At 42.6% G+C, this 15,054-nt stretch overlaps 1 protein-coding gene across 1 annotated transcript in view; it reads left to right on the top strand.

Moving 5' to 3' along the window:
* Nucleotides 1-6,172, top strand: part of COBLL1 (cordon-bleu WH2 repeat protein like 1) — a 47,967-nt gene extending 41,795 nt beyond the window's left edge. Inside the window, exons 15-16 of the mRNA XM_015428231.1 lie at nt 998-1,177; nt 5,595-6,172. Coding sequence (XP_015283717.1) covers nt 998-1,177; nt 5,595-5,684 — 270 coding nt within the window. The 3' untranslated portion in view covers nt 5,685-6,172. The remainder of the gene's footprint in view (nt 1-997; nt 1,178-5,594) is intronic.
* Nucleotides 6,173-15,054: the final 8,882 nt, after the last annotated feature.

Genomic DNA, 15,054 nt, shown 5'->3' with positions numbered 1-15,054 from the left:
ATCCTAGAGCCGGGGGGGGGGGTGTGTGTGTGTGTCCCCAACAGAGGTAGCTCATGAACTCCTGGTAGCTGGCTGGCTGGCTGGCTGCTGCAGAGTGCCTCACCACACACATTCTTGAGAAGACCAGAGAAAAGATCACTAAAAGGCCTGCTCTAGGCGTTTATTTTTAAGGCTTTTATTTCTTAAGCTTTGTCTTTGTGCTGCTGAGGTGATGCCTTTATTTCTGGTGCTCTTCCTAGTCCATGTTCTGTTTCTAGGACAGAACAAAACTTGGTAACAGGCCCGGGGGACGGGGGAGAGTAGCTTAGGATATTTTTCATTGCTAAGAAGTAGATCTCATTAAAGATAACATCGGGTGGTCCTTATTCTGACTGGTGACACAGGAGAGGGTGTCCTTCCACCTCTCTTCTCCAGTCTCAGGGGAACTGGCAGTTGAACTGAGTGTTGTTTCTGGCAGGGAGGGGGGAGTGCTTTGTGGTCCCTTCTGCGTTTGCCTGCCACTCTGGATTTTCTTAGTATTCACGTCAAGGCAATTTAAGTCCTGGCAAAACAGCATCCAAATATCCCAGAGCAACAGCAGGCTGAAACTGGGCTGACCACTGAAAGGAGGTAATGTAATGCAGAATAGTGTGTGTGGGGGGGGGGGAACACAGAATAAAAAGAAAGTTGAACTCGATTTTAGTGCAGAATTGGGGGGAGGGGACCTGCATTAAAAATATGGTTGAATTCGATTTTAGTGTAAAATTGCTTGGAGGATGCCGCGGTAAGCATAGATTAAAAGGATAGTGCGGAAAGAGCATGTGTCTTCTGCTGCTCTGCTGAATGGTGTGCAGCCAGGCTGGGCTTCTCCTTGCTAAGGCGCGGTGCTCTTTCTTGGGAAGGAGGAGATTCAGGCTGTCTGTAGCTCTTTATATGTTTGCTTGGAATGTGGGTGTAGCACTAACAAAGGACATAACTTTGCTGGGAGCAATGTTGTTGCTTTTTTTTACTTCAACAGGAAACCAGTTGTGCAAGCCGCGAGCAAAGCCGGCAGGTGCGCTCTTTATCTGGCCACCCAACAACTGCTGTCTTTGGGAAAGGCGCTGCTGTAACACTCCAACGCCCTGACCCAGAACAGATCCACCAGAGCTTGCTGGCTGCAATCCGCTCTGGAGAAGCTGCTGCCAAATTGAGAAGGGTGAGGGTTGTTTTTTTTTTCCTCCCCCCATATCATTAAATCATTGGCAATGGGTTTACAGTGTGTATCTCAGAATCACCATAGGAGTTACCACCAGTGTGAATCGTGATGAGAGAATCTTGTGCGAATGTGACTTTTCAGTTGTGCCATTAAGGAGATTAGGGGGCTGAACACTTCATGGGGCTGTACTGTCCTTGATTTAACTAATGGAAGGCCGTGCAAAGAATTTAAATTTAACGTGAAATTTATGGAGGGTAGGGCATACCTGACCAGCTTGAAGTTTTATAATTCTTAATTAAGAGCTATTATGGAGTAATGGTAAAACTCTATGGAAAAACCTGGTGATACCATTGTTTTTAGTATCTGAAAATTACTTGCTTTCCTGCCTCTCGGATTTCAAAAACCCCCCCCCCCCCGCCCGTTAGTGAAGAACATATTGAGATGGAATAGATATATCCTGGTCTGTTAAAAAGTTGAGTGCTTTTTATGCAGGCTCATTGTTATGTGACGTGAACATTTTAATCCTCCCACAAATTTCCCACTGTTGATCTTGTCCCTATTTTCCATGACTGCTTCTCATTCTAAGTAGAAAAGTGGCTGTTGTCTGTCATCATCACAGAACAGGGCCACATAACAAAAAGATTTTCCTAGTTCCCCAAATGTCTGATGAGCCTTGAGTCTGCTCCAGAAGCCCACTGAGAAAATGGGGGTAGCCAGGGATGGGCAAGGGGAGAGTAATCTGCTTTCTCAAGGCCCTGAGAGCTTTTAGAATCCCAGAGGGGGATATTTTGAGGGGTGAGAATGTTCCCCCCTCCTATAATTCCATCTTGCACCCCTGCTTATAACTTAGTAATGATAAAGAGAGTAGTACTTTTAAAAAATTAAGCTATCTCCTCCTTTCTCCCCCCCCCCACTCTGCATAAATTCACCAGCTGTAATTCTACTTGGCCTTGTTCTCCTCATTCTGCGCCTTCTGCAACGTGGTGGCCTGCAAGTTGTTATTGACACAACTGCCTTTTCCTCCTACTTATGCCAGGGATAGAATTCTGACTCAAGACGACTGTAGGCTTCTGCAGAAGATAAAAAACCACCACTATTGATCTACCTTCATCTTACCCTTTAAAATGATTAGGGCCACTTGGCCCTTCCCTCAATTCCCTCAATTCCATATGACCTCAGCCTCATTCAGTTCCTTTTCCCAGTGCCACCTTCTTTAGCTAAGACCTTTGATAAACCACCCACACATCGGTTTGCCAACCTCCAGATGTTAGCTGGAGATCTCCTGGGATTACAACAGATCTCTAGGCAACAGAGATCAGTTCACCTGGAGAAAATGGCCACTCTGGTAGGTGAACTCTATGGGATTATACCCCACTGACGTTCCTCTCCTCCCCAAATCCCATCCTCCTCATGCTCCACCCCCAAAATCTCTAGGTATTTCCCAACCTGGATCTGGCAGGCCTATCCAGGCCTCCTCCCATCTTTCCTTCCTGTTTTCCATTGCCCTATTAGATGTTTCCCTTCCTGTTTCTTCCTCCAAGTTATGTCTTGCTTCTTAGACTGTTACTAGTGCCTTTGCGCCAACCAGTTTGGTCAGTAAAGGAAATTAGTCTTGAACCTCAAGCTGTTCAGGCTCTCAAGTTCTGAGTTAATGTCCTTAACAGTCCAGTCCTAATCAGAGTTACTCTCATTGAACTGATAAGGGTGTAATTCTGCTTAGAAGAACACTGTAAGTTAGATCTGAACCATTATCAAATGCCACTTGGGGGGGAGTGAAGTATTTTTGTTGAGTTGCACTGGCATGCTATGAGAGAGTCAAAGGGGTTTTTTTATTGTAAAAGGAAAAACAGCACTGAGCATCTCCAAGAAAGTGATACTTTTCTGTGCTCATTACATGTTCTACATGTAGAATGAGGGGAAATCTTTTTGTCAAACGGTTTAACAAAGGTTTAGGAACTACCTTAAGTTGTGTCCTGTGTCAAGGACTGCATATTCCCCTGCAGCCTTAGAAAATAAGACCTTGGGAACTTTTGTATGATTAATTCTAGTATCCGTGACTATAATGAAAGTTTGAATTAAAATTGTTTTGGTACCAAATACTATCAAATAATGTAGGCCATGTTGGTGTATCCAGGTTCATATTATTTTTATACAGAAGATGTTTCTGGTTTCCCTCAGTTCTATTCCATCGCAGAAGACAGTTAATGTATTTAAAATACATTTCATGAGAACAACTATGCTTATTCACCATCTAACGAATATGAGGAAATGAAGCTACAGTGAGAAAAGTGTGGCATCAAAGTTATTTTTAAGCACGCTGTGAAGATGAAGTCAGGCAATAGCTTTAAAACGTTGCTTTTAATTTTTTTAAACAAGACCCACTACACAGAGAGGATTAAACTGTGGTGTCAGCAAACCAGGAATTCCCAGATTCACACATGTGTGAAGTGCAGCTGAAAGAACATTTAACTCGCATTTAAATTGGGCTTTAGATTAAAAGTTGGGCTAAGCCAGTAAAAGGTCTGTCAGGTGTTCTCTGTGTCTGCCAGGCATTCAAGAAGCTAGGCAAAAATTGCTGCTATAGTCTGCCAAACATTTTTTTTCCTTTAATAACTTGTTAGGATGCAGAGCCAAACTCTGGCCTTTTGTGCTGCAGTTTTATACCTGCTGAATAAAGCCCCGCAGTAATTGCTAACCAAGTGGGTCAAATGAGGTAGGAGTTTGAAAGTATTTTTCTCTAGAATATTTCCGTCAAGTTTTCCAGCTCTCTGTCAGGTTGAAATCACACATGCATTGTAAAGGGCAAGAAGGTTGAAATGTGTGTCCAAATCAACCTTCCTACATGGCCATCGTTCATTTCAGAAACTTGATAAAAGTGCATTTGAAGGGATTTTCTGTTTTTCACATATGCACACCACCAGTGTGAGAATGCGCTGCAACTGGCACATGTGAATTCAAGCTTATATGTATGTGTGTTTAAAGATAAAATCTTTAACATACTTTCAGTTTCAAAAGTAAAGCACATAACTAACACATAGGTCCACAATAGTCTTTTAGTTTGTAAATCTATCAGATGACCACACATAAAACTTCTCCCAAGGAATAAATGTTCTGAACCTCAAGAATCCTTCCAAACAGTGCCCCTGTTCTCATTAATCAACTTCCAAAGACTTTGATTAGTATGGTTTCATGCATTTGGTTGAACCAATCGTTTAGACGTTGTACACCTTCTCCAAGAGGCAAGTTCACTCGCCTTTTAAACGCCTTCCGGGTGAACTCGCAATGGAGTTGCATAGCTTGGAGAAGGCATTTAAAGGGACCAAGAGACGGGCCTCACTGCTGGACCTCCTGATGGCACCTGGTATTTTTGGCCACTGTGTGACAGAGTGTTGGATTGGATGAGCCATTGGCCTGATCCAACATTGGCTTCTCTTATGTTCTTAAGTTCAGCTATCTGGTGGCACCGAAAATCCCAAATATTTTCGGGATTTTCAGGGCTTGGCCATTTCGGATAGCCAAAATTGAGTCCCATTTGGTATCCAGCTTAAAAAATACCTGAAAAATACCAGTAAGGTATTTTTTGACACCCTACTCCTAAGCAGAGTTTGCCCTTTCTAAGTACATTAAAGTCAGTGGGTTTAGAAGGATGTAACTTTGCTTGGGAGTGCACTGGTTTGTGTCATTGAGAATTAGTTGAACTGTAGCTCATGGGTAAGAGATGTGTGATGATTATTGCTGGGACTTTTGAAAAACTATAGAAATAGAATGGGTTGTAAGACAGAAAGATATAATGGATATTTAGAATGAAACTGTCAAAGTTAATGGGGGGAATGGTTTTAAGCAACAAATGGTTTTAAAATCCCTTTAAAGTCTTACTATTTTTGTGCTTTTCACTTATTTTTGGAAGACAGCTGGGTCTAGGTAATGGTTAGTAGCCACTGATACCATAGTCAGTGTATTCTTCTTCAGTGATGATCCACTTCACAATTCTCATGCTACCAAGGAAGTATGGTAGTTGCCAAAAAACTTATTGACTGCATCAGTGGTCACAAATAGTGTGGGGAGCAAACTGGGAATCTGTAGTAGGAGAGGGGAAAAATCTTCCTCCTTTTGCTGATGGAAAACCTGGTCTGTCAAAGGAGCTTCTATTGTGCTGACAGAATGGCACCTTGGCATCCAAGCCCAACACAAAGCCACCCGTCAGTGTCAGTGTCTGACTCAATAGGTCAGCTTCAAACCTTCATATGTGATTTTAAACCATGCACTCTTCTGAAGAAAGATGGGATATAAATACATGAAATATACAGATATGTTTGGGGACAGATCTAACATTTAACATTTTCACATGATCAAGGATAGTTTGTGGAATGGTGGACCTTTGTTTTGTGACCTTAATGGCGATCTTTTTCTCCTTCAGGTTGGTCCTCCATTAAATATTGTTGCCATCAATGGGAGATCCAGTCTTGATTCCTCAGTGGCCACAGAAGCAAGACCCAATAATCACTAGGATTGCATGCCAAATACTTTGCACTTTAATCATCATGGCATAGACCTACTTCAAAGTTAACTGCATATTGTTGAAGAGTATTTGTAAATGCAGGGTTGGAGTATATATCGTCAAAGTGGAGCACAGAAACTTCATTTGGGGCCTCAGGCCTGGAGAGAGAATATATAATTTATAGCAATATGTTTTTTTGTCTTTAAAGCTGAAAATGCTGCTTCAGAGCTTAAAACATGGAGCAAAGAGTTTGCTGCCATGATAATCAAACATGTTAATTTACCCACAGTGAATGATGTGTTGCAACATGCTGTATAATGTTTATAACTGCCTAATAATGATGCTCACAAATGTAAGTATTAGTTTAAAAATTCTGCCATCTGTTGCCTTAGTTTGTTAGGTTGAAATGAAATACTGTAGGTTAGCAGGATGCTCTCTAGAATGTCAGTTTATGCAAGTTTCACTTTATTCAGTTAAGGGTAAGATCCTGCCACAGTTCGGGCCCCTTTATTCAGTTAACAGCTAAGGGTAAGATCCTGCCACAGTTCGGGCAAAAGTCATTAAATCTCATTGATTTTATTGAGGGGGGCTTAAATATGTTTACTTTTTTCAATAAAAACCCATGGGACTTTTAAAAGAGCTTGCCTTTGGCTGGATCTTGCATTTTCAGGTGTTACATGTATTTTCTAGCAGCAGAGTGAGGGAATAAAATAGGAAACCTCCAGCAATTAGTTTATTGACGTTGTATGACTCTTCGTAGAAAATACTGCAAAAAACAGCCTCACAAAAGTGCCTTACCGATGCAACACTTTACGGCACCTTACAGAACATGCCCTGTGATAAAACAGTACGGAAGAGACCGAACAGCATCATGAGTGCTTTTTGCAGCTTGTGTTCTAGATGAGGGATGATTCACACAGCCTGGGAGAGGTGGGGGGGGGATGTGGTATGAATGAGTTTTAATCAATCTCTCATTCAGAGCTCCGTGGTGGGTCTTGGTGACATATCCCACTCCCTTCCATTCTGCAAATCTGACAGCAAAGGGGGAGTTAAACAAAGAAAGGGGTGTGTCACCTAAGGTCAGCAGTATCTGATCTACTGTTGATGCATCTGAGAATCCGTGTTTGCTGACAAACAGCACTGGAGTTGCTACATCTCTGAAAAGTAGTGAAAACTCTGTCTGCTGATATTTATTTTCGGGCTTAGCGAGGCATTTTTGGATTTGGTGAGACTTGAAGATTCTCAAGGGAAAGCAGCATCGGCACAAAACAGCCAAAATTATATTTGAACTAGTATGCAAATAATGTAAAGAGGTCAATGCAATAGAATGCTTATGTTGGTGTATTAGCTATTTCTCCTCTCAATACTCAGAAAAGCAGTATCTTATTTTTTTATGGGCTAGATAACTTTTAAAATTTGGGAGAATAAATATAGGGAAGGAAAAACAAACTCTGCAAATAGTAAGAGGTGGTGGTGATTTGTGTACTGCAAAATCAGTTTTAATAATCACACAATGTCAGTGAAGTAGTTTTTATCATTTGTATAACCATCTGCAGCCACAGATTAAATGCTACTGAAGGTAGATCTATGCAATTGAGCAGCAGTGCACAGACAGCAGAATCCTCAGTAACAGATGCACTTCTTTCTTTTTACATCTTTTCCTGTCCAGTTAATGTTGCATTTGTAAATTGAAATCGCTGTGTGATCCTCGCTTTGATCAAGCAATCAAACTGTAGATACAAGTACCAAATACTGGGATATTTGCAACGTGCTAAAATAATTCATGTTTGGTTTTGTTAAATAAAAGGAAATTGTATTTAGTTTTATGCTTAAATGTTCATGTTGATGTGCATAGTTTTGGGGCACTGGAATCAGTGTTTTATTCAAAAATGCAAATATTGTTTTATGACTTGCATTGGGATTCATTGTTTCATGTGTAGGAACAGAATGTTGGACAGAAATAACGAACAGTTAACTAAAGGAATCCCTGAGGAAATACAAGCTTTTAAACATAATTTTTACTAGTCAAAGGTGCAGTTAGTTCTGCCAGTTGTTCTCACGTGAAAATAAATCTTAAAAGGTACTTAGAGTTGCTTGGGAACAGCAACCGTACTAGGAGTCATACCATTTTAAGAAGCTGTAACATCACAGGGAATCCATCTGCTATGGATTAGACCAGTGTTGTCATCACCCCCTAGTAACTGTGGTATATGATGAACTGCAAAAAGGTAGAAACACTGGGCTTACTACATGGTTGGTTGGTTGGTCTACAGTGCAGTCCTAAACAGAGTAACACCTGTCTAAGCACACTGACTTCTGTAGACTTAGAAGGGTATAACTGTTCAGAATTGCAACACTGGATTGCTTTAAAATACCTTTTAAAAACGTAAGAAGAGCCCTGCTGGATCAGACCAGTGGTCCATGTAGTCCAACATCCTGTCTCACACAGTGGCCAACCAGTTTCTCTGGAGGGTCAACAACAGGTCATAGAGGCCGAGAACTTCCCCTGATGTAAGACTCCTGGCTCTGGGATTCAGAGATTTAATGCGTCTGAATGTGGAGGTTCCCCTCAGTCACCATTCCTTTGGTGGATGCTGGTTTATAGAGTTGAAACAGCATGAGGTATACCTCCAGTCTGTGTATCACGGCAAGATTCCTGAAATCATCACCAGTTTAAGCGCTAGCTGTATCATGGATACTGACACACAGCCCCCCCACCCCAGGTCTGTACTGGTTGGGAAACTGGCAAATCCATACAGAGCCTTCATAGTGGGTCACCTTGTTTTCTTAGGGGAGAAAAGGGTAGCAATGAAATAAAAACAGGAATAAGTAAAATACTGAAAAGAAGATGTAAAACAGGAATGCCATATGGGAAATTCAGCTTTGAAACACCAGAGGAAAAAGATCCAAAGATTTTTTTCCCTGTCAAGTCACAGATGATTTATGGCAACCCTGTGAGGTTTTCATGTCAAGAGAGGTTCAGAAGTGGTTTGCCATTGCCTGCCTCTGCGTTGCAACCCTGGACTTACTTGCTGGTCTCCCATCCAAATACTAACCAGGGCCAACCCTGCTGAGCTTCCTAGATGTGACAAGATTGAGCTAGCCTGGGCTATCCAGGTTAGGGCTCTGGGGGTTTAGACAATGTTAATTGAATTCGGGGAAACATGTGAGTCAAACATGCATAGGATTGTGCTGGGAGTCACCAATGTCTGGTGTGGCAAGGCTGTAAATATGTAAATAGATGGCTGGGATGTATCTGGTGGCATTGCCAGTAGGCCTATAGAAAAAGTTTTAAACTTGTTCAAGGTATTTGTTTCAAGACAGGATAAACTGACACTGAAAGAAGCACAAATAAGAAAGTAGACTATTCCCAGGTCGGGATTAGCTGTGAGGTAGAACGAGCTAGGCTTCTTTACCTTCATTAAAAAGGAAATTGGGGCCTAGACATGTAGTCGAGTGTGTGTGGGAGGGTGTCTACTCAAACCTGTATTAAGACATGTTTAAGAGGGCCCTCAATTCTAACATTGAAATTTAGTATTTTTGTTTAGAGGCTTCCTATAATTGGAGAGCTTAATTTATTACTTAGCTTGTCTGTAAATTGATCTCTGCATTTTGGATGCAGGTGGAAATGTCACTGTTTAGAGCTTACCCATGTAATAATTTCCATGTAAATGAAAACTGAGTGCATCAGAGAGAAAGGTTCTGGGCTAGACTTTCATGTTCTGTGCTAGTTTTTTGCTTAAGTGGAATAAATAATGCACACTGTCCCCTCTGGTTTTCAAAAATAGAAGAAAAAAATTAATCAAATAGGCTTTTCGACTGATTATTTTCTCCAAATGGACGAAACCTTGATTTTTCTATTAGACAAAGACTACTTGATCTAGAATTACATCATCTTCGTCCTTTACATCCACACATTTATTCACAAGCTCATCTCAGCCTTCCTTCTCATCGTAGAGCCTTCACGCTGGCTCAGCTGAACATCTTTCCCTCAAACATGCGGTGGGGTCGATTTAACACTCCCACCCCACCCCCAGGAAAGACTCTGCAAATGTTCCAGCATGGCCCCAGATTTAATCTTCCATATTATTCTGGACTGCCAGCTGCATACATCCTCACGTATGAAACTCTTATCCCTTCGGCCACGCTTATTTACTAATAATCTTAAAACCGTTCAACATTTTCTTAATGATGCTAATACTGACACTACAATTATGGTTGCAAAATTCTTAGCAGAATCAGCCGCACTTAGATACAGACTTCTTACATAATATGCATATTTTATTGCCTAAATTTACTTACTGGAATTAAATGTATCTTCTTAAATGTATTTACTATATACTATTATTACATTACATATTACATTTATATACCGCTCCTTCCCGAAGGCTCGGAGCGGTTTACAGAGCATTCTTAATTTCATCTGACTAGGGCCACAGTACAGGGGAGGGTGAGTGCCTACCGGGCACCTGAGCAGCTGAGCTCTTCTATGTTGTTCCTTTTTTCGTGGAGAGATCTTTGGTCTCCAGGCGGCAGTATCTCCGTGAAGGTCTGATCTTTTCGCAGCAACTCCTTCAGGCACAGTCCGCGCGGCACGCGACGACTGCAGTGGCTAGTCTCTGTCCTCATAGGCTCCGACCACCCTGCGTTGTCCCATCACTGCGCCCTCCAGGCCAATCACCATCCAGGGCGCTTGCTGCCTTTCGCCGTCAGCTGCCGCCATGTTTGCCGGATCGGCATTCGCCATCCATCGCCGTTGCTTCGTTGCCATTTCTGCTGCATTCCAGTTCATGGAGGAAGGTGCCCCCCCACTCCTAGAAGTGGTTACTCATTCATCTACTTGCCCGAGGGCTTTCGAACCGCTGGGTGGGCAGGAGCTAGGACACGGACCGGGAGCTCATCCCAGCCACGGTGGGACTCGAACAGCCATTAAGGCTGTTCAATGATAGATTACTGTAGGCTTTTACAGCCTGCGCCACTGCTCCAGCCATTATGCCATTAAAGGTATCTAAATCTGGAATAAATAATATAGGGGAACTTTTGAAGCCAGCTGTACTACCCCATAAAGTGGTACAGTCCATCCTGACCCCTCAGTGCTTCTTTCTTACCTTATTCTGCTGCATGCCTAGATCAGGCCTTGGAAGTCTTATATTTTATAAGTGTCTTTGTGTGGCTAAGCTCAGTGAGGAGAGAATATAGCAATTGGGGAAAAGGGTTACCTATGAAAGGTGCAAGATGCAACATTAAAGAATCTTTTCCCTTAAGAAAGCTAGTAAATGAAGAAATGCACTTTTCAAAAGAAAATTGGATCAATTTGTGAAAAACTATTATTAACCAAAGTTTCTCAACTGAAGACTTCTGGGGGTTGGAATTTTGGGTAAGTAGTTTTGTGTTTTTTGAAGAAACCAAAGTACTGGAGGTAAGGCTTGAACTCTCAGCCCCCTAGTAATCTGTTATTTACAGCCAAATTCTAATTCACCCATGTGCAGCCTGGACCCTTATGTATTTTCTCAGAAGCTGGGCTATATAATTTAGCCAGGCTGAATTGTACATCAGATCTGTAAATACAAGATGGTGAAGATTCAGCAGCTACCTTTTTCATTCTTCCCATTTGATTTTTTTTACTACTTAGCATTCTGTCACAGAATGACAGTTTGCCAAAACAAAACACTTCTAAATACCTGTCAATGTGATTACAGTCCAATTTCCATGGATGGTGCTACTAGATTACCTTTTGCAGCATGATTCCCAATGTTAACTTCTGTTTTTTAATTAAAGAAAGGAAATAAGATATTCTGCAGTTGTTAACCTTGCTTTTCTATTGTTATATAGTAATAAACTTTCAAAAAATAATGTGGCTCTGGTTGTATTCTGTTGCTTAAAGCACAGATTTCCTAGATAAAGATATCTCTGCTGCATATCCATGGTTTAACAGTATCAGACTATGCACCAAATGTCATTAGAAGAATGTTATATAGAGTCTTGCTTTGAGATACGTAATATGCTGAAAACAGCACATTAAAAATTCCCTCAGTTGTTTGAGCTAATCTACAAAAATAGTACAGGATTCTACTTCTGACATAATGGGGGGGAGGGGTTCACGGAAGTGTGAAGCTCTCCTGTATTTCCTAGGTACCTATATTTGGATTTCCTTTTCACATTTGAATCTCACATTGAATTTAAAAGCTGAACCATGGCACATTGAAAAGATGCTGAATCGCTTTGAAGTGTGAAGTTCCTCAAATGGTTTGCCTTTTCTGTTCGTGTATGCCCTTCCTAATGGTTTTTATCCAGGAATGAAATGCTGTTGATGGCAAGGAAACAAACAGAATAACTATACAGAAAAGACTTATTACTATATAGCATGTCTAGATCATATGCTGGAAATAAATATTAGGCCAGTGGTTCCATATTTAGACTCGCATAATTATGGTAATGCTCTCAGTGATTGGGGGTGGGGGTGCTATGGGAACAAGGGACTGGGACCTCAGCCATGGAAATTTACCCAGTGGAGGTGAAATGGGAACGGTAGCTGAGTGACAAGACCACCTCACCAGCGTGATACCAGGGGGATGTGACTACTCTGTGGGATGGGTGTGGCCTTGCCAGTAGGTAGGTATCTGGTTGACTTGTGTAGAACCTAGGGAGATGGAGAGCCGGTTAAGAGGCCATGTGCTGCCCACATGTGGGTGAGGCTTTAAAGGATTGGGCAGCGCAGCCGGCCTGGCTGAAATCGAAGGACAGTGAGGGAACTGCTCCCAGTGCCATGAAGATACGAGTAAAGGTGTGTTACAGGTAAGGAGTTACCCTTAACCTGCTTACCTTGTGTGCTTGCTGGCAACCCTCTCCCAGGTTTCATAGAGCTGGAGCTCCTACCCAGCCTACTACAGCCTGCTGTGCCCCACCCAGCTGGCTCTGCAGCATTGCCAGCCTCTGGGCAGACCCTGACAGGGATCATGGTCATATAGGCAGATGCTAGAAAATTCATTCTGTCCTTGTCCATTGCTAGCATTCAACAGGGAGGGACCCCTGCCAGGACTTTCCTGAGGAAAGTGGTGTGTTTTGTTTTGTTGAGGTGCTCTTCCAGGTGCTCTTCCAGGAGGGAGCTCCTACAGTAGGAACACCACAGAACCTAGCAACTACTAGCCACCAGCACCTTGGAGGTGGGAGTGTGAAAGACTAACAGTTGGGACACTCACATGAAGCTGAGTCTGACCATTGATTAAATATTCTCAGACTGGCAATGCCTTTCCAGGGTCTCAGGCAGAAGTCTTTCACATCACCTGGCCCTTTTAACTAGAGATCCCAGGATTGAAACTGGGACATTCTGCATGCCTAGCAGATGCTCCATCACTGGGCCATGGTCCCTCCCAACAGCCAGTTCTGGTTGATCAGTAATTTCCCACATCCCAACAATTCTAGAGTATTTAAGTTTCTTTTATTCTGTAAGAAACAAAGCAACTGAATTGTGCATTTCAGAAACTCTTTTAAATTTTGTTTGAGGAGCTTGACGACTGAAGAGGCATCTGCCAACCAGGAAGAATAAGCTGGAGTGTTTTCCAGTCGCATTTCTGGCCTGTTTACATGTCCCTAAGAGATTCTACATGCAATGTTGATCTCTTTTTCTCAAACTACTGGCTTCCCATTCTATGGCACAATTTTGGGGGGGATTTTTCCTCCCCTATTTAAAAGGCTCATAATGCATCAGCGGCAAAGGGCATGCTTCTGTATAGATGAGAAATGTGTGTTTAACCTGAATGTTTATCTGAATCATAGGCATTGACTGACAAGTCTTAGATTTTTTTAAATGTTCTGTTAATCTATCCCATGGACAAACCCTGCTATAGCAAAGAACATGCATACTTAGACACACATGGATATGTGGAGAAATGCAGTTGCACAAATTCCAGTCAATGTATTGAAAGTTCTTTCAAAGGTTTTCCTAGAATAGTCTGGCTCTTGACTTCTCTTTATGCTGGTGACTCAGGTCCTTAAGGGAAATAGTCTGATTTTGTGCTATGTGACCACTGCATTTACATTCTAAATACTCTGGAAGCCTGTGTGGCAGAACAGGCCCACTCTGGCCTGCTGTTCCAACCTGCCCTCAAAGGTTTTCCCAAGACCTGGAGAGGCTTTTTTTCCTTTGGTAACCATTGCCCCCACCTGATCTTTGTAAGGAATTGCCTGCTGGGAGGGTTAGGACTCCCAGCTTCCCTTCCAAGTTCTGAGGCTTTGCCTCTGTGTCTCCCACTGCCCAGTGCCTGGTCACCACAGGGACAGTTTACTGTCTTGTGCATCCTTGGAGGAATAGCTGCTTGCCAACTGACTGCCTTCCCCTAGTGCTCCCTTTAAAAGTGTGTTCAAGATAGTGGAGGTCTATGTGGTACAGAGAACCACCACCAGCACCAAAAGTTATAAAGCATTTATTACAGAGAAAATGTTCACAAGCATATTTTTGGCATAGCACCAGATTGAGCAAAGGGATTCAAAAGAAATGGGTAAAATGTAATTCCTCTGTCCCTCTCGCTATACATGCTCCATCAGATCTTAAAGTATAGGACAGGCTCCTTAGCTTAGGAAGTTACAGATCTCTACAGAGTTTTCATTACCTTGCAGCTTCCTCTGGCTGACCAGGCCAGCACATGGTTATTGCTGCCACCTCCAGACCTCAGTTAAAAGTTCTGTCCACTCTGATGGATTCAGCACAAAAAAGAGCTTGTCCTCCTTGCTCCCATGAGTTTTATCGCCTCTCTTTTCCCCACCCACTGACCAGGTCAGAGAAGCTTTTCCTGGAGATTCTTCCTGGAGCCTTTCTAGTCTAAAGTCCTCCAAATCTCTGTTCCCTGCTTGGAGAAGGGGGAGAGTTTGATCCAACTATTATCTCACCTGCTAGATCTATTATCATTTTGTATGAAGGTGGGCTGAGATAAGTCTGTAAAGTAACTGAACTGACTTGCCCCTTTATGCCTGTTCTCTGCCCAGAGAGAGAAATAGAAAACACTTTTAAAACTCAAAGTGAAGATTTTGCTCTGTTCAAACCTCCAAGAAAAAGGTATTTCTTCACAGCCCATAAACCGTGTTTTCATTCATTCTGTCCCACCTATCTATCCTTATACTAACAGCCAAGTTGCCCCCTCTGTGCGGATATCTATATCTGCACTTCGGGGGCCGGGGGAGGTTTGTGCACACGTGGGCCAGTCCCCACATGTGCACAAAAATAAAAAAAGTTGAAAAAAATTTCAGGGGGATGTTTAAATCCCCCCGAAAGTGCAAGAGCGTCTCCTGCGCGTGCGCAGGAGACGCTTTGTAACTGCCGCCGCCGCTTGGGAGGGAAGTGGCGAGTGGTGAGCAGGGAGGGGGGGCAGAGTGGCGAGGAGCC

This window comes from Gekko japonicus, unplaced genomic scaffold, assembly GCF_001447785.1.
Source record: "Gekko japonicus isolate JY-2015 unplaced genomic scaffold, Gekko_japonicus_V1.1 scaffold1975, whole genome shotgun sequence".
Classification (NCBI taxonomy): domain Eukaryota; kingdom Metazoa; phylum Chordata; class Lepidosauria; order Squamata; family Gekkonidae; genus Gekko; species Gekko japonicus.
Note: the sequence above shows the minus strand (reverse complement) of the source record. Positions and strands in the feature narration are given on the sequence as shown.